Source organism: Impatiens glandulifera, chromosome 2, assembly GCF_907164915.1.
Source record: "Impatiens glandulifera chromosome 2, dImpGla2.1, whole genome shotgun sequence".
NCBI lineage: Eukaryota > Viridiplantae > Streptophyta > Magnoliopsida > Ericales > Balsaminaceae > Impatiens > Impatiens glandulifera.
Window position 1 is genome coordinate 51,381,388 of NC_061863.1, and position 24,159 is coordinate 51,405,546.

General features: G+C 33.1%; 6 protein-coding genes across 8 annotated transcripts; 2 read left to right on the forward strand and 4 right to left on the reverse strand.

Annotated features, from left to right (window-relative positions):
* The first annotated feature begins 656 nt into the window (after positions 1–656).
* Positions 657–4,989, forward strand: LOC124923819. The gene is made up of 5 exons (XM_047463798.1): positions 657–1,034; positions 1,385–2,260; positions 2,535–2,620; positions 3,431–3,571; positions 4,648–4,989. The coding sequence occupies exons 1-5, from the start codon at positions 699–701 to the stop codon at positions 4,796–4,798; spliced, it is 1,590 nt and encodes a 529-aa protein (XP_047319754.1). The 5' UTR covers positions 657–698; the 3' UTR covers positions 4,799–4,989.
* Positions 4,990–6,320: 1,331 nt separating this feature from the next.
* Positions 6,321–8,856, reverse strand: LOC124923818 (ribonuclease III domain-containing protein RNC1, chloroplastic). Its single transcript, XM_047463797.1, has 5 exons — positions 7,959–8,856; positions 7,588–7,792; positions 7,277–7,477; positions 7,065–7,151; positions 6,321–6,871 (listed from the first exon to the last, which is right to left on the reverse strand). Exons 1-5 carry the CDS (start codon positions 8,774–8,776, stop codon positions 6,551–6,553), a joined length of 1,632 nt encoding a protein of 543 aa, XP_047319753.1. The 5' UTR covers positions 8,777–8,856; the 3' UTR covers positions 6,321–6,550.
* Positions 8,857–10,131: 1,275 nt separating this feature from the next.
* On the reverse strand, positions 10,132–11,930 carry LOC124926143. Its single transcript, XM_047466319.1, has 2 exons — positions 11,749–11,930; positions 10,132–11,502 (listed from the first exon to the last, which is right to left on the reverse strand). Exon 2 carries the CDS (start codon positions 11,393–11,395, stop codon positions 10,463–10,465), a length of 933 nt encoding a protein of 310 aa, XP_047322275.1. The 5' UTR covers positions 11,396–11,502; positions 11,749–11,930; the 3' UTR covers positions 10,132–10,462.
* A 1,938-nt stretch (positions 11,931–13,868) lies between these two features.
* Positions 13,869–14,570, reverse strand: LOC124925679 (60S ribosomal protein L26-1-like). The gene has a single exon (XM_047465751.1). It carries the CDS (start codon positions 14,487–14,489, stop codon positions 14,049–14,051), a length of 441 nt encoding a protein of 146 aa, XP_047321707.1. The 5' UTR covers positions 14,490–14,570; the 3' UTR covers positions 13,869–14,048.
* A 4,054-nt stretch (positions 14,571–18,624) lies between these two features.
* Positions 18,625–21,098, forward strand: LOC124926931 (ADP-ribosylation factor-like protein 8a). Its single transcript, XM_047467265.1, has 6 exons — positions 18,625–18,765; positions 19,992–20,073; positions 20,164–20,196; positions 20,408–20,529; positions 20,643–20,804; positions 20,887–21,098. Exons 1-6 carry the CDS (start codon positions 18,728–18,730, stop codon positions 21,002–21,004), a joined length of 555 nt encoding a protein of 184 aa, XP_047323221.1. The 5' UTR covers positions 18,625–18,727; the 3' UTR covers positions 21,005–21,098.
* Positions 21,099–21,122: 24 nt separating this feature from the next.
* Positions 21,123–22,174, reverse strand: LOC124926932. Of its 3 annotated transcripts, none has more exons than XM_047467268.1 (3): positions 21,908–22,174; positions 21,587–21,820; positions 21,123–21,504 (listed from the first exon to the last, which is right to left on the reverse strand). In XM_047467268.1, the coding sequence occupies exons 1-3, from the start codon at positions 22,005–22,007 to the stop codon at positions 21,401–21,403; spliced, it is 438 nt and encodes a 145-aa protein (XP_047323224.1). In that variant the 5' UTR covers positions 22,008–22,174; the 3' UTR covers positions 21,123–21,400. The 3 variants fall into 3 exon arrangements, with proteins under 3 accessions (XP_047323224.1, XP_047323223.1, XP_047323222.1); XM_047467267.1 differs by having other exon boundaries at positions 21,123–21,501; positions 21,587–21,823; XM_047467266.1 differs by having other exon boundaries at positions 21,587–21,823.
* Between the last annotated feature and the right edge of the window lie 1,985 nt (positions 22,175–24,159).

Here is a 24,159-nt window from a genome sequence, read left to right on the forward strand (position 1 = left end):
TTTAACTGTTATTTTTGGTATTTAAAATTAAAATTTAATAAAATTAATAATATTGATTATTTTAATTCATAAGTTAAGTGATTTATAATAGAAAAAGTATTAGTTTTGAAAAACAAAATCTTGAAATACCGGTATACATCAAAGAGCTCTAGGTGAAGCCACTCGTCCTTTAGCCTTTTCTTCTGGTTTATTTGAAAAAGTTATATTTGTAAAAATTATAAATAATTTAAATCATGATTAATCTAAATAAATTTTTGTGTCAAATAAAGTTAAAAAAAATATATTATACAATTTAAAAATAATTAGTACACAAAATGAAAAAAAAAAGTTTAAAACATGATAAAAAATTAATATTAAGTATAATCTAAATAAACTTTCAATTTTATTTTTTATAAGATTATAATTATAATTATGACCATAAATATGATTGTGTATTGACTTTTGACTTCCAATTAAAAATTTAATTGTCTTCATTGACTGTGAACGTGTCTGTGCAAGGATAAACAATTGTTTAAAAATTAAGTTATGAGTACAAAACGAGCAAGTAATAATAGTTCAAGGATAAAAATTATATTTTATTCTATAACCCGTTATTCAGAAAGAACCGGATACCCACCCGTTAACTCGCGCGCTTCTTAATACTACTACTACCTGTCACTCTATCAGCATTTCCGGTACTGTCCGTACCTCCGGCGAAAATGGCGTTTCTCTACCGACGGAGCGTTCTTGCCTCCGGCGTCCTTCACCGGAGATACCTTTCGTTCACAGAGCTTTCATCGCACCGAAAAGACACCGCCTTCTCTCTCTTATCCCGAGTAGGAAACCGGTGTCTAAGTTCCAGCAACGTGTCGGCGCACAACCAAATCGCAGGACAAAACGCTTATGAGATCCTAAAGGTTTCCCAGACAAGTTCATTCGCCGAAATTAAAGCTTCATTTCGGAAATTGGCCAAAGAAACGCACCCTGACCTTGTTCAATCGCAGGACGACTCCTCCGCTTCCCAGCGCTTCGTCCAAATCCTTGCAGCTTACGAGGTTTGGTCAATTTGTCCAAAATTCTTGTTGTCTTTCTGAATTTTGAGATATGGATAACAAACAATTCAAGAATCGTTTTGATCGATCATTAATTGAATGTTTTTTCTTGTTGACATGAAGGGAAATTTAGTCATTAGTAGTGTAATTATATGAACCAAAATTGTAATGAGGACCAGCTGGTTTTCAAATATGTCAATCCATGTTTGGAAAATACCTGGTTTTAGTTCTCTTTTTTGGGCTAAACTGATTTTCGGGAATTTATTGGCTGATCTACATGAAAAGAAGTCTGAGGTTGGATAAGTTTAGCAATATGGAATTTCTGATTCTATGTTATGAACTATGAACTACAGATATTATCCAACATAGAGAGGAGGGCACACTATGACAATTTTCTATTAGCTCAAAAAGTGCAAATTAAGAGGCCATCTATGAATTATTCAACAATGTACTCGTATAGATCAAAGGGAGTGGTAATGAAGAAGATGGAAGTTGTTGAATGGCTAAAATGGTATAGGCATGCTCTGAATGATACTTTGTATGAGAAAAGAGTGGTGGCAGGATCAAGTTACTTTGATGTGCTCGAGAGAGACTTCTATTCAGCTGTACATGCCGCCTACTTTGGACCTGATATTGGTTCCATGGACCTTCTTCCAGAATGCTTTGAAGCCGAAGAGAGGTCATCATCCTATGAAACACATGAGGTCTTGCACTTGGTTAATGGTCGAGAGCTATTTGGGATGGTGTGTTTAGCCAATAAGGTTCCTGAATTATCACATTCCTATACAGAAAAGCTGTCATTATTTTCTTCTGCAATTTCAAAGTTGTCCCAGTTTATTTATCCTTCAAATGTACCGTCTGGTTCTAGATTTGCTGGTGCTGGCAGTTCTCAAAAGCAGAATGAAGATGCTGATGGATATAAAGATCTTGAATTGTATGTAGCGGGAAAGATGGTTGCTGTTGCGACCAGAACTCTTCCCAAGAGCTACAATGGAAATGACAATGATGATCCTAAAGATCAAATAAATGTTTACCTTAATTTAGGCGATGAAGTTGAACAGGCAAACAAGAAATATTCTGGGTGTTCGTATACGAATGTCTTAGGCGGGACTTGGTTTCCAGTTGGGAAGGTAATTGGATTGGGAACAACTCCAGAAGAAGATTCATGTTTCATCTACAATAATAGTGGTGTAAAAACCCACTTTATTGTTAAGCATAGGACACTGCTGGTATGTAAAATGAGCTCTTTAGTTTTCTCTGTCAGTTGTTTTTGTGTGTTATGTTTCTTTCTCAAGTCTGGCTTATATGTATTTAGTATTTACGTTACGAAAAGTTCTTTAGTTCTTGTTCCTTGTATGTGAGAAAGAAAGGGGTAACGGACTGTAGTTTCAGGGGCCGTTAATATTATTGGTTTCGTTTATTGGTGTATATCCTGGCTTAATGAGATGCCGATATTTTCAATTTTTCTTCATATGTTTAATTTTTCATTGGATGTCTTTGTAGGTGAAACATATGCACTGGTATAACGTGGGAGACAAAGCTTCTGTCTGTGAATGTAGATGTAGGCGAGCTCGGTTGCCACCAAGCAAGTAAGGAAATCTTTTACTTAACTGCCTTTTCATTTAATTTCTTCTGGGGTTTTTTCAAAATAAACTTTTTTTTGGAAAATCTTCTTACGAAGAAGTAGATTATTTGGATTTTTGTTGGAAATAATATTTTAAAATGTTATAAGAATAAATTAATGATATTTTGGTTGATGATTTGATAGAATAAGGGATTTATGATGTGATGGTGGTTTATTTGGATTAAATCTAAACAAGGCCACTGGTCTTTCTTGTAGGTAGAAAAAATTACTTATTGGCACCTAAGTAACCTTATTTGACCAGTGTTCTTTTACCATTTCTCTTATGCTATTTAATTTTTTTCATCAAGCTTCTTAGGTCTGCTAAATCCATCTTTTCATTATTAATTTATCTAATACAATTTGTTTGTGTGCTCGAAATCATTAATATTTGGTATGTATGATTGAGCATGTGCTGATGAAATTTTGTTCTAAAAACTGCCAAGTGAATTGAATTTTGTGTAACATCTCTACGCCCATTTGATTCATATTCCTAGAATGAGTGGTAAGAAGATGAAATCTTAGACCCACCTCGGGTAGCTCAAGTGGTAAGAAGATGAAATCTCAAGTTCGACTCACACTAAGAACACCTTGATTGAAGTGGGGGTCGTAGCGGTTGAATGATTTTTCTAGCAATAGAAAACGGTCTAAAAAATACAAAATTACACATTATTATCTTGGTATATATTATTTCTAAGAGAACCAGGACTTTTTATTACTCCGAAGTTTCCATTTAGGTTTGTGTAACTTTTGGCTACTCTTTGATGATTTTCTTCAGATATTGGCTATTTGAGCCTCGATGTGGCATGCATGATATTGGTGGTTGGTATGTGGAGACATTTGGCAAAGATCACAAAGGTCGAAATGTCTTGTCCAGAAGGTATTGGGATGGAGTTGATGCTAATGAAAAGCTTGACAAGTAAGTTTAATGAAAATTTGAGACTCTACAGCTCTATGGAATTCCCCTATGCTAGTCTAATTATTACCACACATGAGTTTGACAATTTGCACACTTTCCATTTCTTGTATACTGTGGGACATTTTAAACATCTGTATATGTTTAGGCTTGAACGGTCTTTCTTTTCTACTGTTTGCATAGCCAGCAATAGATCCATGGAGGCAGCTCCATTACACTTTTAATACATGTAGACTTTTTAAGAAAATTAGTTTAGCAACAGTTATTATGAACATCTTTGCAATTCACTATCTAGCTATTTTGCTCTTCAGTCCTTGAATTAATTGGAACATCAGTTTGATTTTGAAATATGTTAGCTGCATGACTAGTCAACCTATTTCCGTCGTCAAGGGAAAAAAATATATTTATTTTGTTTCCAAAAAAATATCTGGATGCTATTCCACAAAGATGGTAGGATGAAATTAGATCTATGTTGCTTGGCATTGTCATGGTGGCTACATGAAATTTTTTTATCTTATTTCCAAGAAACTATGGCAATTGAACATGCTAAAAGATTGTATTTGTTTTACCCAATTAATTTTGGCTTATGGGGAAAAAAATAGAATTCCTTAGAGCCTATTTTGAAACTAGTATTTTGTCATAATCATAATCACATTGGAAAATCGCAAAGTTAAAAATTAGAAGTGTTTTTTTCTTGTTTAAAATAAGATTTTTTTATGAATAAATAATTTGTGATTTTTTTTACTTCATTTGGTATAAAGAATCTAGATCATGTATCTTGTGAATTTTTGCAAACATATCAAACGTAGATTTTTCCGATTCATGATCCGGATCATGAAATGTGGTACCCAAATAGGCTTATTGACAGAACATAAGTTAGATCTTGCATTGGGGAGATGATTTATTGCGAAGTTAGTCATTTTTTTTGGTAATAATGGTAAGGATGAGTAGATTTTAGTCATCTCTAACCAATTATTAACGCATTTGCAGGAAGTCTCCTTTATAATTGTGCTTTATGCAGTTAACTTGTTAGTATTGACAGTCCTAATTGCATATCAATTTGATGTGTATATATATAGGAGGCTTCATCCTGCAATGTATTTGTTTTCCATCGCATATAGAACTCTGGATCTTGAGGATGCTAAAAGAAGGAAAAAAACAATTAGACATATTATTAAAGAAGAGACTTCAAGAACGATCAGATGGTTCAGAAAACTCGTACAGTTGTAATTTGGTGTTCCATGATGAGTACTTTTTGCTGCCTAATTCATAATATGCTTCCAAGTCTCACATTTGATAAAACACTTCAGCTCCCTGTTACATCTTGTTGAAGAAAAATTGAAGAGTGCATAAACATTATCCTTAGACGAAAATATAAAGCCAGTTCCTCACATTTGTCATTTGAAGTTCGTCCTGAAGAGGTGAGTGTTACATCTCCTCATTTTGACAGAAATGGTTGGTTCTTAGCTATGGTACTGATTTATTTATTTTTGTTCAGAAAAGATCTTCTTATGCCTCAAACAACAAGAAGAGTCTTTATAGCTTCCCTCGGGACTCTCTGAGGGTACACTCAATACTACTCCCAATTAATGCTTGTTTCAGAAAATCGAACAACAGCTTTCCCCTGCAAGCAGAAGGTATGAAGATCAATTTTTTTTCATGATATTGTCTGTTATTATAATGATTTTATTTGAAGATTATGATTTTTCATGTTAGTTGTCTAAGCTCAATAGCTTATTTGATTATGTGCTTACCTTATATGAACATATAGGGTTGACAGCAAAATTATTATGTGCTTACTTTATTTGTTCATTGTTTTAGATATGTGCTTTATAGAAAAAATCTAAGTTTTTTCAATTATTTGTGTTAGTGTATGATTTGTTTATATAGAATTTGGAATTGACATTTGAATTAATCTCATTATCATTGAATCAAAATTGAGTTTAAAATTTTCAAATATGATATGTGGAATAATGTCCAAAATGACACATTATTTCATTTTTCCATCTCACCAATTTGCATACATATTTTTCACCTTTTAAAATTAACATGATTAATTTATTTCTAATTTAAAGAGACCTACAATAAGATCATGTGTTATTATAACCATCCTCTAAATAAAAGATCTAAATGAACTGAAGGCTGACCTATGGTGGTTTTAATACCATCCTCTCTTTAAGTTATTACTGCTCATAACAGTCTGTCAACAGCATATTTCATCCCTACATAAAGAACTTGTTAATTAATTAGTGGTCATTTAATAAATAGGGCATTGAAAATATTATTCTTGAAGCTTTGTCACGGTCTTTGAAGGAGCTGACGATGAGGCAACTACTCGACAATTGGAAGAAAATGAACAGAGTAGGAAGGAAAAAATGGACTCGAAGACCATCAACAAGGTTCAGACTGATTGTAGCAAAACATCCATGAGCATGGAATTTCATCTTCAAGTTGACAATTGGAAGAAAATGAACAGAGTAGGGAGGAAAAAATGGACTCGAATACTGTAAACAAGGTTCAGACATGAACGAAGCAAAATATCCATGAGCATGGAATTTCAGCTTCAAGTTCACGAGTTCTTTCGAGAACCTTTAGTTAGAGGTCTGAGTTTTATTTTGGCTTTTGAAGCTGTTGGGACATTTGTTTGAACCTTTAATACCATGACTTGCTCTTTACTTTTTTTCTCAGATTTCTACTATAAATAATTGCAATTTTTGCAATGATTTGAATGAATGAAATTTTCCGTCCAGAAAAAAAAATATTCTCAACTTCTTCCTTGTTAGGAACCGTATTAAAATATTTCAATGATAATATAGATGTATATACATGGTTTATAATCCTGTCCTTGTAGCAAGAAGCAAAATCTTCAAAACAACAATTGTGACTCAGTGTTTCACCATTTCATGTTTCTCGTCGAAACACAATCACATCGGTCAAATAAACTGGATCTAACAAAATCTGCAGGGTCTATCTATTGATTTATCATACAAAAGCCTTGGGTTGAGTCTGCTCAAAATCGAAAACTTCAAACATCATTCGCCTAACATCGGGCTTCCCATAAACAACATATGCAAGGCCGTGAATGGCTTGTTGAACAGCAGTGGTGGCAGGGTTTCTGAGCCGCCGGTTGTGCTCATATGCGTCTTGAACCTCGTCGTTTAATACAATACATCGATGAAGATATTTTTCTCTAAGGTACTTTCCGCAAAACTTGTTCATCAAAGTTCTTCGATGTTTCTCTGCTAACCATCTCCCAGGTGCATCCAAATGCTTCATAAGTAATCTCTCTGCCATCACCAGATCCTGCCAGTCAAATCATACATACAATTGATTAAAATACTCTTTGATGATCCATTATTTGGATTTTGGATTCCCAAATAACACCCTTATCACATCATCTTTCAAATCGTCAAAAGATGTATTGGAGTAATTAGTTTCTTTTCTATAGGTTTTGTTATAAACAAGCTCTTAGTTTCGGTTAAATCCAAGCGCTTACCTGAATCTTTTGGCCGAGGTATTCCAACCGCTCGTAGCAAAAACGGGGATGATCAAACTTGTATTTTGATGGGTGCAAGAAACATAGCTGAATCAAATTGGAAATAGAAAAAAGAATAAATATTGACTGACTGAAACCCGGTTTCCAAAGAAGACCCGTATCGAGATATAGGAAATTCTAGATAAATGTCTATGGGGATTTAATAAAAGTACCTGCAGGCCAAGTCCAAGTTCTATGTTCCTGGCTTCAGTAATTTCTGGAATTCTGTCAGCCATTCTTAAGGGATATCCCAATGTCTGCATAACTCGTGGTCTGTTTTCATAATCCCATATATTTCCTCGGAAACGATGAATTCCAGGTGGAACACATGCCCTGAAAAGCCTCGGATGCGCAAACAAAGCATCTTCCGGTGCCTGTCATAACACATTAATAAAGTTTGAACCAAAAAACAAAATCAGGTTCTGTTCTAGAAAATGAAAATGACCCACAACAAAATTGGTGTTATTTTCAGCTCGAAACTTGCCTTGTATGAAGCAATGTCTTGCCATGTGAGCTTTCTTTCTTCAAATTCGGTGGATACAAAATCCACATCTTCCAGTTGTCTCCTCAACTTAGGCTGACAATCTTCTGCTTCTGGATCCAATCCAAACACTTCAAATAGAACTCTATACACTTCTGGGAAACCGAAGCAAAGATAAATTGCCCCAAACAATGCCCAGAAAACAGATCTGCTCACAAGAAGATTTTTTTAAGTTTCAATTTCACAATCTATATCTGAATCATATCCATATGAGAAACAGTCAATAAATACTACCTAAGTTTCTGAAATATCCATGATTCTTAAAGCAGCATTTCAAATTTGATTGAAGAACAGAAGAAATTGAACACACTTACTTAACAGGCGGTTCGCGTTCCTTCCTAACCATCCTATCAATATCATCAAAAGGAAACACCAAGTTTTGAAGGCTTGCAGCTTTAATCCATTTGGGAAGAAACCTCTTCCCAATTAAAGCATACACTCTTTCTCTCATCGGACCGGGTGATTCCCTCGGATACCTCTGCAAGAAGAATTCAGCCATGGCCAATTCCAGTACATACTGACCTAAAAAGGCTAACCTTGAATGACCCATTCTCACATGTCTTGTCTTAGTCCTGTCACAAGACGGATGCTGAAATGCCAAGTAAAGGAGAGTGTCGAAATGCTTAGCCGGGTTATCATCGCCGAAGTTATCTGACGGTTCTAACGGGTACCCAAGTGCTTGTTTGGCCTCCAAGATGTATTCATCGATCCATGTTGTGTCGTTGTTGTTAAGCCTCGAAGGAGGAAGACAAGAGCTGAGTAAAGGGAATGACTTTAAGGATAGTTGTGGGCTGTTGAGAAACCTTTCGGCTAATCTTGCGTCGTCGAGTGGCGGGCGGAGGATAAATCTCTTGGGAGGTATTTTCTTTTTGGGAGAGACGTATTTTTTTCTTTCTGCGAGCTCTCTGAGTAGTCTTTGGGGACTGTTTCTGGGTAATTCTTCTTCTGATGGTGGTGGTTCAATGGCTTCTGCTGCTGTTACGGCGATAATTTGGAGGTTTGGGGGAGATGGGTTTAAGTGGTATTTGAGATTGGTTTGGAGGAGGGGAAATGGTGAAATGGAAGATGAGAAAGAGAAGTCATGAGGTCTTTGAAGAAGAGGAGACGGTCTGAAATTGGAGATGATTTCCATGATTTCAGAAGGAAGAATTTGAGCTGCTATCGTATTGGGATTAATCAGGAAAATCTTTGCAGGGTTTTTGGGGGTCGGGATAAGGTGGAGAAGAAGAGACTGGGATTTTGTTAGCTCGGACCCGGCTCGGACCGGTCATGAATTCCAAATAAGCTTAGATATTTTTTGTTACTTTTTTCTTTCAAATAATTGTATTTGGAGAGGAATTAGTGCCGCAATTTCATTAGCTTCATTTCATTTTTTTTCCCATATTCCCTCCGGTTAAATAAATAAATGGGCTAAAATTGGGTTGTCATATCTATCTAAAATAAATTAACAAAATAAATCACAATAAATTAACAAAATAAATCACAACTCTCCTAGAGGGGGAATTTGAGCAAAATGACCCGACTCATAAGGTGAATAAACAATTGTGCGGGTGGATAATTTAAATAGCGCTGGTGATCCCTTTTACTGTTTTTGGACGAAAATGCCCAGTTGTGTGACGCAACCCCAGTTGCATTACGCAATCGCGTCATGCAACTCCAGTTGCAATAAAAATTATTCCGGTTGCGTCACTCAACTGGAGTTGCGTTACGCAAGGGTATAATTGTCATTAAAAAAAATAGGGTCACCAGCGCTATTTAAATTATCCACCCGCACCATTAGTTATTCACCCTATCAGTGATCCACCCGCACCATTAGTTATTCACCCTATCAGTGAGTATCTTCTACTGCTACGTTGGAAGAGTATTCTTATTCTTATTGCTTTCCACTACAATTTTTTATGTAAGAACTATAATAAACTTAAATTCAGTAAAAAAAGAAAATTATTATCTAAAATGAACTATATATTATATATTTTGTCTTGAGTTTAATTTTCTTTAAGTGTACTTTTTTTATAAATATTTTCTTACATTAAGTTTAAGGCCCCTAATGGTTCTGTCCTTAGTTTTTGGTGATGTTTCAAGATTGGGTTTCAACTGTGTTTTCATTGTATTATCATCTGATGTCTTTATGGAAGGTTCTTCAAAATGATCAGAACAAAACCATTACCAGTTAAAGACTGACAATTATTTTTTCTCATCTAGATGATGTTTGAAACAAAACTCTAAGACATACATACATAGATTAAAACAAATATATTATCTAGATCAAAGAGAAACAAACCCAACAACGCAACTGGAATTCCAACCTTTCAAAAATGAATCTCAAACAAGAAAGAAATCAAACCTTGTACACCAATTGGAATTCCGCAGTTTCGAAAATGAAATCTCCACATGAATTTCTTCAATGGGGAGAGGACTCGAGTTTACAGTATAAATTAACACTATTACAGTTCTGCATAACACAACTCAACAGAAGCAAATCAGTTATTCAAAAGAAACAAAACTCAAAGAGCCCATCTTTTATTCATGAACAAAACAAAACCAAATATATATATATAAAAAGTTGGAGAACATGGGGTTACTACTTTAGTGACTAGATCTTTACAAGTGTTTTTTACCAGCATAATAAGCAAATCCCATTTTGAGAGTACAAGTTAGGTCTGAGTTAATGCCCTATTTGGAAACACTCTTGTTTCTAAATCTAGAACCGCCACCAAATTTAGGGTTTTCAGATTGTGTTTCCAAATGAAGCTACAACTCACTGTTAAAATGGATTCTAGAAATTAATTACTAAAAAAAAACTTATGAACCAAATTATTTACCCACTAAATTTCATTTCCATCTCTGATACGGTTGAATGTAAACAAATCCTCTCAAGTTGTACAGGCCAATCTTCTCCGAGTATAGTTGGATTGGCTTCCAATGCAACTTGGAAGTCCAACAAAGAAGCAAATATAGCTCTTTCCCGTTTTTCTAAATATCTCATCATCCCATTTTCGCTCTGGGGCTTGTTACTCATCATCATCCGCGAACGAGCTAACTCCAAAGAGGGCAATATCAATCTCTTCAGGTAAACATCAAGCCCACGGTTCAATAGGTTGACAGAATCAACTGAAATGGTGAAACCCTCCATCTCAAGATCTTTATCCAGTCTAGCTTTCAAAGAAACACTATCAGGAAGTTCACTATCAAGTAGTTTCTTCTTATTCTTATTCTTCTTCTTCTTTTGTTTACCCTTTGTAGATATTCCAATTGGAGGTATTAGGACACTTCTACAGTATTTGTCATTAGCATTCTTCTGTTGAATGAATTTAGGGACATGAGATTTGCCATGTGGACCGAGTGGGCTAAACCGATCCCTGAACTTCCTTTCACGAATATTAGGTGTCCTCCCCTTCCTTGGGGACTGAGGAAATGCATCTCTACAAAGTGACTGAAGGTTACCTCTTAAGCATCCATTCGGAAGCTTGACATTAAGTGAGACACTTGACCTAGCTTCGGTTGGTGATGTCTCTGCAAGAAACGCATTTCTTAAGATCGATCGAATAAGGTGATTATGGAGGAGAATGTTCTCTCTACCAATAACACCAATACAGAGCACATCAAATTCAGACTTGCTCAGCTTGCAACTCAAATATCGGTTCAGTAACTGGAAATACTTATCAGATTTCTCATGACCAAGCTTTCTCTCAATATGAAGCTTCAGTTTCAAAGTATCCACTCTAGGAGCAGGATGCAGAGACGCTGGCATTTTCACGTTCTCTAATCCATCCTCCTCTTATCAGTTATCACAAAGAACAGATCTCATTAAACTCCATTGAAAACCGAAAATCAGCAATCGGCATCACATTTCAATTTCTGGAAGAAAACAGTTATAATCAACAAGTTTAGAAAATCACAAGCTAGATTCATCATCATACTGCAGTCGCGAATTCCGGTGAAGTAGATTTAACACTATTTGCATAAGGAATAAAGAAATTGAAGTTATGGATAGTGAAAACGAAGCTTGTGAAGTAAACTAAGAGTGTTAAAACCCTTGAAACGAGCTCCGATCAAGTAGTATAGAGAGGAAAATGAATTAAAAGGACGATTGAACTAACTAACCTGATCAGAATGAAATTGAATGAATTTGGCAGATCAGCGCGGGATCGATGAAGCTCAGTAGACTGATATCCAGTATGTATTGTAGAGAGAGAATCGAGGAGAGAGACTAGGGCTTATGAAGCAAAGGGGGGATTCAGAAACTTCCGTTTCGCGACTCCCCGGTGATGGGAAAAGAGTCAATGCACGTGCTGAGGTTTGTTTGGTTTGGACTCTTTACGACCCGAATTCATAAGTCAATGAACACGGGTCGGGTCGGGTTGAATAATTCATATTTCTGTAAAATACATCATGTTAATTTGAATTTATTTTATATTCAATCTTAATAGATTGGTCTTATGTGCTTAGATTTCTCTCATTTTTTTATTATAAATATATAATTATTTTTTAACTATAGTTATGTTACTACTTCTTTCGTTATTAATCGCTTTTATTAAAATATAAGAGTTATGTTCGAATTAAGAAATATTGTTCATAAAAGAACACAACATTCATAGAAATATTTGAATACATATGGAGTTTCACAAAACAGGAAATAAATACCAACTTCTAGAGCACTAACCTATTAAAGTATTAAGAAATTGAACAAACAACAACTTCTTAAAAGCAATCTCTACTTTATTGAATAATTTGCAAACAAACAAAAACTAGGTTCCCTTAATAAGGATCTAAAAACCAAAGAATATGAGCACAAAATGAAGATTGTTCAGAGAATCAGATCGATTCTAATGCAATATTCAACATGCAAAAGGAACCCGATGTAATACTCGTAATCGTATAATCAAGATCCTCTACAAAATCCATATGATTCTCGATTCTACAACATCCCACGAAACATATCATATAAGCAAACATTTAACAATTATCATGTAAAATGAAAACATGAGACCAATAATTAATAATGTGATACACTAAATATGTTCATTATGCTTATGTATTGAAATAGTAGTAAGCCTATAAATGTGTGTTCTTAAAACATTCAAGAACCAATTGCTTAGATCACATCTGCTTGAACCCTAATGTGAGTTATGAACATAATAATACCCTGTTTAGAAACCTGATTAGAAGAACAATGGAGATGAACAATCAACCATAAGATAAATGAAAATTGAAAGCAAAAAGGTACAACAAATACTGATATTTAGTAAAACAGGGCAACAACAAAAACAAACTCATTATAGAGTAATTAATCTTCAAATCCAAATTAAATAAACAAACTAGAAGCATGAAAATAGTTATACCAATTAACAAGGCCAAATTTAGTCAATTTTCTGCATGAAATTCTCTATTGTGAATTATAAACTGCATATGATACTGAAAAATACTAAAGATTATTCATTTAAGAAATTTGTTTTTAGAAATATGATTTCACTTCTCCTTTTGGAATGCAACTAATCTCCGCAAACACAGATGAAACATGTGTTACATTTCAGTTTTATAGGACTTTAGTGATGATGACAATTAGTCATTTTTAATTTCCTCCTAGGGATCACGTTTCAATTGAAAAAGTGTTACATTTTCAATAACCAAATTCAATTATGATTTATATAAAAAAACAAAAAATATAACTTTTGACATTGGAAAGATGTTCATAGAATACATGGAGAGTGAAATCACTATAAATTGGGTAAATTTTATTGACATAGATAAACATTAACAGAGAACAACCTTATATTAAAGCCAACAACTAGTCTAAAGCAATGTGAAAACATCTTAACAATACTCAATTTGAAAACATCATATATGGTTTCAAATTAAGTATACAAAAAATGTATGCAATCAAACACTACATAAAAAACATCAATCCAAATGATTCTGAAAACACTCAGAACAGTAGACTTGTTCTTGATGACCAAAACCTAGCTCAATTAGGCTTATTGGGGCTCAACATAATAAACATCTTAAAGAGATGTATGAATATCATAATGGGTGAACATTCAAAGCTTTAGATAAAGCTTGAGAATTCAGAATTCAATTGTTTTAATTTGTAATGACCATGAAAACAATCAACATCCCCTGTACAATTAGACAGATACTTGGTATTCAAGACAGAACCAAAAATCCTAGATAGAAAGAAGAAGGGGAAATGAACTAGATAAACCAAAATCAGAAGAAAGCATATGAATAGTAATGGATAAGGAACCCTGATATTAAATAAAGCAAACAGTAGAGTTTTATAAAAGAAAGGCAACAACAAAATCAAAGTTTCATTAGAACTACTAATTTCAAAATTCAAAATAATCAAACTAGATGCAAGAAATTCATAGAACAAGATAATAATAATACCCATAAACCAGCCAAATTTAATCCACGTTCTGCATGATATCTTCAGCTGTGAATTTGGTTCCCTTGTCCTTATCAGCAGCTGAACGTCCCTTAGCCTTGCGGTCAAGTAGAGATTTACGATCCTTGTCAAGACGGAGCTTGGTGATAACAACCTTAGAAGGGTTAACACCAACATTGACTGTCGATCCATTCACCTTCTCCCTTGTGATCCTCTCAATATGGATCACCCACTTCCTCCTGTAAACCTGAACAACCTTTCCTTCTCTAGCCTTGTAGGTTCCACGAACGACCTGGACCTCATCATCCTTGCGAATCGGCATAGATCGGACGTTGTACTTAGCTCTGAGTTCGGATGACAGCGGCGCGCTCATCAACACTCTTCGGACGCTTGAAGGCGCCGTGAAATGGGCCTTCCTGTTCTTCCGGCGAGAGCTTGTAACTCTTGGATTGTACTTCATCTTCGCTCAATCAATCTCTCTCCCCTCTCTCTCTCTCTCTCTGTCTCTCCTCCTTTGCGAAATGCGGCTATCGATATGAAAGAAGGCTAGGGTTTTCAGGATTAGGTTAAATAAGATTTGTATTGTTAGGGTAGTGATTCAATGATTCTGTTTGATTCAATTGGGCTCATTTTACGGCCCATTGTGTTTTTTATTTGTTTCTCAATGGACCTTTGATTTTGAGCCCATTTAAAATAATCTTTTTAAACTTTTAATCAGACTTTTTTAATATTTAAGGCTACATTTTTTTTATTGATTTTGGGCCCATTTAAAACAATCAATTTAAATTTAATTATAAATAAAATAAGCAGACTTTTGTAATATTTAAGGCACTACTTATTTTTAATTTACATATACTTCATCTAATATATTTAGCATTAATATGAATTTATTTATATAACACTTATTTATAATCATTTATTTATATAAATTTAAATATATTAAAAATAATAAATTAAAATAAATTAAAAAATAAAATAAAATAAACAAAATACTATTATGTCCTTTTAAATTTAAGTTTTTTTTTTAGAGACGTAACAACCATTTTTTTTTCTTTAATCATGATTTCATTAAAAATATAATGTTATATAAAAATAATTTCAAACATTATAAAATAAAAATGTGATAATATTTAAACTAATTATATAAAAATTAAAATTATCTCTTTAAAATATATATATATATATTACTAATAATAAATTATAATTTAAAAACTAAAAAAAAATATTTATTTTAATTATTTGTTATTTAATATATTAAATTAATTAATTAATATATAAGAGTATAATAATATTGATGTATTTTTTTATATTAGTTTTAAATATTATTAAATTAATTTAACTATTAATACTTAAAATTAAATATTTTATTTATTATTTTATTTTTATATATATAAATATTTAAAACATTAAATATTTAAAATTCAAATTTATTCAAATTTTAATTTTATCAAAATGGAAAGTAAAAATAAAATAAAGATTCAAATAAATCAAAATCTATGGGCGCGGCTGCGAAAAAGAAGGCGATTTTCACTTTGGTTGTTTCGTAATTTCTTCTGTAACCATCCAATCAGGTTCTTCGCGTTTTCTCGCTCCAATAATTTGAGAAGAGAGAAAGACTATATATATATATATGAGAAATGATATTCTCAACGACAAAATAGCGAAAGCAAGGCCACGAATCCTACGTGGCCTTGCCAGCTAGGAGAGAGAAAAAAAATTGAAAAAAATTAAAATTTTCTATTTCCCCCCAAAACCAAAAATCCTATTATTTCTATATTTCTATTTCCCCCCAAAACCAAAATCTTATTCTTTCTCTCTCTTTTGTTTCATTCTCTCTCTTTCTCTTTTGTTTCATTTTTCCTAAACCCACCGGAGATTCTCTTCTTTCATTTTCACCGACTTCTCTTCCGATCGATCGAAATGGTAAGACTTCTTCTGTTAATGAAACGTTTTATTTTTTCCCAAAACCAAAACCCCCACGACAATCTCTCTCTTTATTTTTCGTTTCCATTTCCCAAAACCCAACCCACTGTCGATCTTACTGAAACGTTTCATCGACTTCTTATCTTCCGATCGATTGAAATATAAAGTCTTTTTTCTTTCTTTCGTTTATCTTCCGTTCGAAATGATTGTCATATCAATATTTATGTTTAACGTTTATGGTTTAGCTGCTGAATCGATTTAGATTAGAGTTCTAAAAGATCTGGGTCTTCATACATTACAATAAGATTATTGACAAGAAAAGCTGGTTTCGGGACCAGAAAAGCTAGTTTCGGGACCAGAAAAGCTGGTTTCGGGACCCGAAATGAGTAGTTTCGGGACCCGAAACGGCCAAAAAAAAAAAAAAAAAAAATTTTTTTTTTTTTTGTGGAAATGAGTGGTTTCGGGACCCGAAATGAGTGGTTTCGGGACCCGAAATGAGTGGTTTCGGGACCAGAAATGAGTGAATTCGGGACACTTTTTTTTTATTTTTTTTAATCTGAAACATTATAATGAATCTTAGAAAATCAAAAATAATTGAAGATAATGTTATTATACTAGAAATTTACATAATCAAACATTTATTTACAATGTTACAATCTGTCATTTATATCACATTTAAAATACAACCTACAATTTGAGAGATCTCAAATAATCTCATTTTTCATTAACTTGATCAATAAAAAGATTTGGATCTTCATACATGACCTACAAATCAAATTAACATTACAATAAGATTATTGGTTTATACAAAAATAAAATAGCCATAAAATATCGTATAGAAACCATTTCGGAGTTTGAAATCACCCTAAAATGGTGATTTCGGGACAAAAAATGCTAGTTTCGGGACAGAAAAGCTGGTTTCGGGACCAGAAAAGCTGGTTTCGGGACCCGAAATGAGTAGTTTCGGGACCCGAAACGGCAAAAAAAAAAAAAAAAAAAAAAAATTTTTTTTTTTTTTTTTTTTTTTTTTGGAAATGAGTGGTTTCGGGACCCGAAATGAGTGGTTTCGGGACCCGAAATGAGTGGTTTCGGGACCCGAAATGAGTGGTTTCGGGACCAGAAATGAGTGATTTTGGGACACTTTTTTTTTTATTTTTTTTAATCTGAAACATTATAATGAATCTTAGAAAATAAAAAATAATTGAAGATAATGTTATTATACTAGAAATTTACATAATTAAACATTTATTTACAATGTTACAATCTGTCATTTATATCACATTTAAAATACAACCTACAATTTGAGAGATCTCAAATAATCTCATTTCTTCATTAACTTGATCAATAAGAAGATTTGGATCTTCATACATGACCTACAAATCAAATTAACATTACAATAAGATTATTGGTTTATACAAAAATAAAATAGCCATAAAAGATCGTATAGAAACCATTTCGGAGTTTGAAATCACCCTAAAATGGTGATTTCGGGACAAAAAATGCTAGTTTCGGGACCAGAAAAGCTGGTTTCGGGACCCGAAATGAGTAGTTTCGGGACCCGAAATGAGTAGTTTCGGGACCCGAAACGGCAAAAAAAAAAAAAAAAATTTTTTTTTTTTTTTTTTTTTTTTTTTTTTTGGAAATGAGTGGTTTCGGGACCCGAAATGAGTGGTTTCGGGACCAGAAAAGCTGATTTTGGGACCAGAAAAGCTGGTTTCGGGACCCGAAACGGCAAAAAAAAAAAAAAATTTTTTTTTTTTTTTTTTTTTTTTTTTTTTTTGGATATTTGTGTTTTGGGGACCCGAAATGAGTGGTTTCGGGACCCGAAATGAGTGGTTTCGGGACCAGAAATGAGTGATTTCGGGACCAGAAATGGTTTTTCTTACAACCTAATTGAAATTAGTTCTGCAACTAAACCCATAACAACAGCCAAACATTATATAATCATACTTTCGGGTCCCGAAATCACATTTTTGGGACCCATAACAGCCAAACATTATACAATCATACTTTCGGGTCTCTAAACCATCCATTTCCGGACTCATAATGCAGCAAATACACAATAATCATAGTTTTCTATCGTTAAAATCATTAAAATCATTAAAATCCCTAACCCTAACCGCAAAAAGCTAAACGATCTTCAAATCTTTAAAATGATCTACGATTCTAAAAAAGAAAATGTTATTTATCTTGTCTTTTGAGATCTGGGAGATTTTGAAGTCTTGTATGGAGATGTACCTGGACCACCAGCCTGAAAAGATAGTATGAAGTGAACACGAAGGCAGACAATGAAGTGAACATACACGAAAGAGTTCTCTTACCATTTTCGTTCGAAAGAAGATGAAGAAAGTAGAAGAAGTCGGGGATGCCGGAGAGAAAAATCGCCAGAGAAGAAATCGGGGTTCGCCGAAAGTGATAAATGAAAATAAGAAAGAGAGGAAAGAAGAAAGAGAGGGAAGAAGAAAGAGGGGGAAACTGAAATATTTATTTTTCTTATTTTTTTTATTTTGTTTTGCTTTTTCTCTCTCCTAGCTGGCAAGGCCACGTGGGATTCGTGGTCTTGCTTTCGCTAACCCTTCGTTGATATATATATATATATATATATATATATATATATATATATATATATATATATATATATATATATATATATATATATATATATATATATATATATATAAAAGCCCTAGAGAGAGAAAGAGAGTAAAGAGCTTGAATCAATCAATAATATTGTGAACGGATCTCTTCCAGAATTTTGGAGTCCTGTCTTCAAGAATGGGCCTGTGGGAAGGATTTCTCAATTGGCTTCGAAGGTATAATAATCAACTTCGATATCTCACCTTTATTAATGGATCCTGCTTTCTTTCAACCATGCCCATGGCGACGGTTAGGTTTTCGATTTCTCGTTACTTCTCGATAAACACGACATATTTTCTTTTGCATATCTTAGATCTTTGCTGTTTTTGCGATCGAATAAGGATACGGCTACTCAATAATACATCACATCGTTATGTTGTTTTACGATACTATTAATTGAATTCGACATTCGCTGTTATGTAATTAGGATATGCTGATTAATGACGCTTTAGAATTCATATGTTCTTAGTTACTTTTTTCCCGCCAAGGTGAATCCTTAGACAAAATTGAAGCTGAAAAACCTTTTGGTTAGGAAACTAGGTCCCTGAAAACATGAGTACATACTAAATTTTCTCCTTTTGATGCTATGTTTGAGGTGGATTATAAATCAGCTTCACTTCTTGCAGCAATTTGTCTATGTGTTTGTTGGTTTATTGCCTGCTCAACTTCATAGTTTTGTTTAGTTGATGTAGGTTGTCAAATTCTAGGTTTGGTCCTGTATGTCTAAGCTGGTTCATATATGGACTTGAAATATTTTAAATTGTGCTTCCTTGACCCTTCCATGATTGGATTTTGTAACCAACCCCAGCTCACAAACTGATTTTCATGACTTGTAAACCATATTTATGATATTTTTTTATAAGTTATTATAAAATTAACGTATACTAGTTTATTGTGAATTACTATTTTGTTGAATTTATAAGTTGTAAGTCGCATCCAAGCTTATAGTCAAGTTTGTTCATAAATTTTATAATTTAGCTGTGCTTTTTTCAATGAAAACAAGTTACCCTTGAACGGATTAGCTGAATTCATTTGCTGCAGAACCCTGCCTGTAGGCAATTTCATATTGTCATTGTTCATTGTTTTATCCTGTGTCTATGTGAAAATATGTTGTTTGGATTATTTGATCTAGCTCATATGAAATTATTAAAGGTTTGTGTATAAGAAAGCTAAACTGTATTAAAGTCAACTTTTGAATGTTAGCTTTATTTTTCTTGAAATATGCTCATTTATTGAATTATACATTGCTAATAACACCTTAGGTAGTTAGTAACATGATGACTTATACATGAACATATCAATATTTGATAAGCAGAAAATATCAGATCATCAATGTTGAATTTTAACATTAATATTTTGTATACTATAAATGGATTTACGCAACTCCTTGTGCACTTTGCAGCCTTTTCTTCAAGCAAGAAATGGAACTTTCCTTGATAGGGCTCCAGAATGCAGGGAAGACTTCTCTTGTAAATGTTGTAGCTGTAAGTATACCAATGGCATTAATGTTGGAAAATGATGTTTATTTGCTTTTCTGTTTTGGGAATTTATCGGTTTCGTGGTTTTGTTTGTAGACTGGCGGATACAGTGAGGACATGATCCCTACAGTAAGTGTTCTTCCTTATTATGGGGTCTGTCAATTGCATTATTAGGTCTAGGATTACTTGAATAATCAAGTAGTTATTTTTCAAATAATCTTGTTTGATGCAGGTTATTAATATTAGGAGTATAAACATGATTAAATTGTTGGATTATTTGAAATAAATCTGAAATAACCCAGTTCAATCAAGACCTATATTTGTATTTTGATATCTTCAGGTAGGATTCAACATGAGAAAAGTAACAAAAGGTAATGTTACAATTAAGCTGTGGGATCTTGGAGGTCAACCCAGATTTAGGAGCATGTGGGAGCGATATTGTAGGGCTGTTTCTGCTATTGTGTATGTTTTATATTCCTTAAAATTTGTCCTGTTTGGTTAGCATATATCCATTTCAGAATTTGTTTCCAAATGGGGGTGGTTTTAATTGACTTGGCATGTTTTTGGGCACACAGTTATGTGGTGGATGCAGCTGATCATGAGAACCTTAATATCTCAAAAAGTGAACTCCATGATCTTCTGAGCAAACCTTCTCTTAGTGGTATTCCATTGCTGGTCCTCGGCAACAAGAATGACAAACAAGGGTCCCTCTCGAAAGAATCGTTGACCGAACAGATGTAAGCAAGCGAATTTCTTTCGAGTATTAGCTTTAGGATTTGTTTGTTTATAATAACTGATAAAATTGTGTTTGCTGTGCAGGGGGCTGAAGGAAATTAGTGACAGAGAGGTTTGCTGCTTTATGATCTCATGCAAATACTCAACCAACATTGATTCAGTTATTGATTGGCTTGTCAAGCATTCCAAATCAAAGAGCTAGTTAATTATTGATCGACATTTCTGTGGATATATATATATATATATATATTTATTTATATATATGTATATTGGAGATTTCTGATTTACTAAGATATTGGCTCTTTTTTATCTTCTTTTCTTGAATGTTTATTTATTTAATTTTTTGCTCCTTTCATCATTTCTAACACTGAAGAAATTTTCACTAAAGTTTATTAACAACATTGTTTAATAAGGGGCATGACACAATAAAATCATTTGAAAAAACCTGTCTCTCATTCAAAAACACAAACCAGAAAAAAAAAAAAAGGTCCAATTAAGCAGACATGTTTTTCTTTCTCGTTCCTATGAATCTGGAAAGAAAGAAAGAAAGAAAGAAAGAAAACAAGTTCATAGCTCTTTCTTCATGCTTGATTTTGATTCATATATCTAATTGTTTGTTGTCCTCACCCCTAGCCAGCTTTTTAGACATCCTCCTCTGCTTGAGCTTTCTTTGAACAATGCAAACAGCAGCAATTTGTTCTGCTAATTACCAACTCACTCAGATAACATGAAAGAAAGAAAGAAAAAAAGAACAAATTTTTAATGAAGATACAAACAATCTTACCTGGTTTATTGAATCCAGAATTTGAATGATCCTGGATTATTGAATCTTCTTGGTTAGATGATAAGAGGGGGCCTATGATTTTGCTACGACGGATGGCTTCTTCCTTGAGTTTTTTCCTCCGTAGCCTCTTTCTTTGAGCCCTACCCAGTTTCTTATTATCATCTCCTTTCGTGTCTGATGATGATGAAGAGTAGCCGCCGCCGCCGCTGTAAATCTCTTCGAATTCTCCCTCTTCTTCTTAACAAATACATATTTTGAGATGGGTTGGTTATCGAAAACCCTAATCGAGGATCTACTAATCAAATCAAATCAAATATTTACCTGGCGGATTATTTAGATCATGCGATGATGGGATCACTGCATTTGTTTCATCTTCCTCTTTATCATCCTGATAAAGTAAAAATGACAGCATCAGAATCATAATAAAACAAAGAAGAAGAAGAAGAAACCAAGATTTCACGACAGAGAGAGTAGTAATACTAATGGAGGTGGAGGAGGATAAAGAACGTGGATGAGTTTTTCGTGAAACCGTCGTCTCTTTTCCTCGTTCTTCATCACTTCCTTATTTGGTTGCAGAGATTCTTTCTAGTTTATAATTGTATGCCTTCTTTGATTGCCGTCAATTTTTATATATATATTATTTGCAAACATTGGAGTTTTTATATTCAAAATATATTAATTAAGAACTAGTCTATGTCTAATAAAAAAAAGTGAAGTGGATAAACTTATTCGAGGGAGGCTGAAATTTGTGATAACTAACTTCAACACCAGATTGGCCAAAATGTTTTCGTTATATTCTTAGTATATATATATTTGAACTATTTTAATGTATGAAATATGAATCAATTAAGAGTTTTTGAAAACTATCCAAATTCGAACTCAAGCTCGAAGGATATTTCAATTTTAATATCAAACTTGACGGTGTTTCAATTTTACTGTGTATCTCCGACCTCCTTGATTTGAATTATTCCTCCCTAGGATATCGAATATTCTAGTTAAGACAATAATTTTATTTGGGAATTAAAGAAGAACTAAGATGTAGAGATGACAATGGGTACCCATATGCCCGATATCTGTGGATACCCGATAGTCGGGTTCAGAGTCAGGGTTGGGCATGGGGAGGGGGAGCAAGTAACCGGTCGAGTACGGGGTCGGGGATGGGAATTGTGCGAAACCCAAACGCGATACTTGATTTTATTAATATTAAAATTATATTTTTATTTTTATTTTTACAACTTAATATTACTTTTCAAATTCTTCGTTATTACAATTTACAAATATTTCATAAAGACATCATTTAAATTATTTTTATCCACGCTCCATTCCAAATATCATCATAAATATACTCCACTCCATCTTTAAATTTTTTATACTAACAAGAAAATATTCTCTACGATCAATATTGAATCTTCAACTTATTTTAATATCAAAATATTAAATCTTTTTATCATTCTTCATATTTAATCTTTTAACTTATAATCATCTTTCATTTTATTTTATTTTTCACCAATAATGTTTTTATTTATATTTTTAATATTTTAATATTACTAATTTTAAAATTATTTATGTTTTTTCTTTCAAATTTTATAATTTCATAAGTAATTTTTTAATCGGATAATAGGTACCTGTCAGGAATCAGGTATCTGTCAGGAATCGGATATCCGACGAATCGGGGATGTAAAAAAAATAGAAATACTCATCGGAATCAAAATCGTAGAGTAAATCTAAATCGGATTCAGAAATGGATATTTCATTTCACTGGCCTAATCAAAACCAGCCTCTTACTATGAATTCAAAATGAGAGCGAATAAGACTCAATTGTCTCAGATCAGATCTTCTGCTACCGAATTGGGTGTTCCCCTGTTGCGGACCAATCAAAACTCAGCATTATTATTATATTAATAAATTAAAATTGGGTTGAAAAGGAAGAAAGAGAACCCGGAACCCGTATTTTATTCCGGGTTCAGCAGAAACAGAAATGAGTGAAGCTTCCTTCGCTTCACTCTGTTTTACATGACATTTGAAGAGACAGTCTACATTGTTTTACATAAGGTTGTCCATGTAAACTGATTGATATATATTCACTCAGGTGAATATAAAATACATTCATGTAAAATCAGTTTATATGATAGAAGTGAAGCAAACTTCACTTGATATTAAATTTGTAAGATATTTAAATAAATTTACTTTAATTATTTTATATGATTATATATTAAATATATATATATATATATATAAACATGTTCAAATTTTTTTTGTAATATAAATAAATAAATTTGTAAAACAAAATATTTAAATTATTTTATATTTTATATAATTATATATTAAATATATGTAAATGTTCATGTAAAACCACTAACATATTTATGTAAAAACATTTATACGTTAATATAAAAGCATTTATGCATTCATTTAAGTCTGCAAAAAATATAAAAAGAAAACAAGCTACCAGGTGAAGCTAGCTTCACCTGAATATTTACAGCGCTCAAATGAGTGAAACAAGCACTACCAGGTGAAGCTAGCTTCACTCAATATTTACAGCGCTGATAGAAGTGAAGCAAACTTCACTTGAT

Excerpts from the sequence above, each read along its gene's own strand:
- LOC124923818 (XM_047463797.1), bottom strand. The coding sequence starts at position 8,776 with ATGGAAATCATCTCCAATTTCAGACCGTCTCCTCTTCTTCAAAGACCT. Across the intron at positions 7,793-7,958 it reads GAACGCGAACCGCCTGTTAA|ATCTGTTTTCTGGGCATTGT; the intron begins GTAAGTGTGTTC and ends TCTTGTGAGCAG. Across the intron at positions 7,478-7,587 it reads AAGACATTGCTTCATACAAG|GCACCGGAAGATGCTTTGTT; the intron begins GCAAGTTTCGAG and ends GTGTTATGACAG.
- LOC124923819 (XM_047463798.1), top strand. The coding sequence starts at position 699 with ATGGCGTTTCTCTACCGACGGAGCGTTCTTGCCTCCGGCGTCCTTCAC. Across the intron at positions 1,035-1,384 it reads AAATCCTTGCAGCTTACGAG|ATATTATCCAACATAGAGAG; the intron begins GTTTGGTCAATT and ends TATGAACTACAG. Across the intron at positions 3,572-4,647 it reads GCTAATGAAAAGCTTGACAA|GAGGCTTCATCCTGCAATGT; the intron begins GTAAGTTTAATG and ends GTATATATATAG.
- LOC124926931 (XM_047467265.1), top strand. The coding sequence starts at position 18,728 with ATGGGCCTGTGGGAAGGATTTCTCAATTGGCTTCGAAG. Across the intron at positions 18,766-19,991 it reads TTTCTCAATTGGCTTCGAAG|CCTTTTCTTCAAGCAAGAAA; the intron begins GTATAATAATCA and ends TGCACTTTGCAG. Across the intron at positions 20,805-20,886 it reads GAATCGTTGACCGAACAGAT|GGGGCTGAAGGAAATTAGTG; the intron begins GTAAGCAAGCGA and ends TTTGCTGTGCAG.
- LOC124926932 (XM_047467266.1), bottom strand. The coding sequence starts at position 22,007 with ATGATTCTGATGCTGTCATTTTTACTTTATCAGGATGATAAAGAGGAA. Across the intron at positions 21,824-21,907 it reads TGATCTAAATAATCCGCCAG|AAGAAGAGGGAGAATTCGAA; the intron begins GTAAATATTTGA and ends GTATTTGTTAAG. Across the intron at positions 21,505-21,586 it reads TTCTGGATTCAATAAACCAG|CAGAACAAATTGCTGCTGTT; the intron begins GTAAGATTGTTT and ends GTTGGTAATTAG.
- LOC124925679 (XM_047465751.1), bottom strand. The coding sequence starts at position 14,489 with ATGAAGTACAATCCAAGAGTTACAAGCTCTCGCCGGAAGAACAGGAAG.
- LOC124926143 (XM_047466319.1), bottom strand. The coding sequence starts at position 11,395 with ATGCCAGCGTCTCTGCATCCTGCTCCTAGAGTGGATACTTTGAAACTG.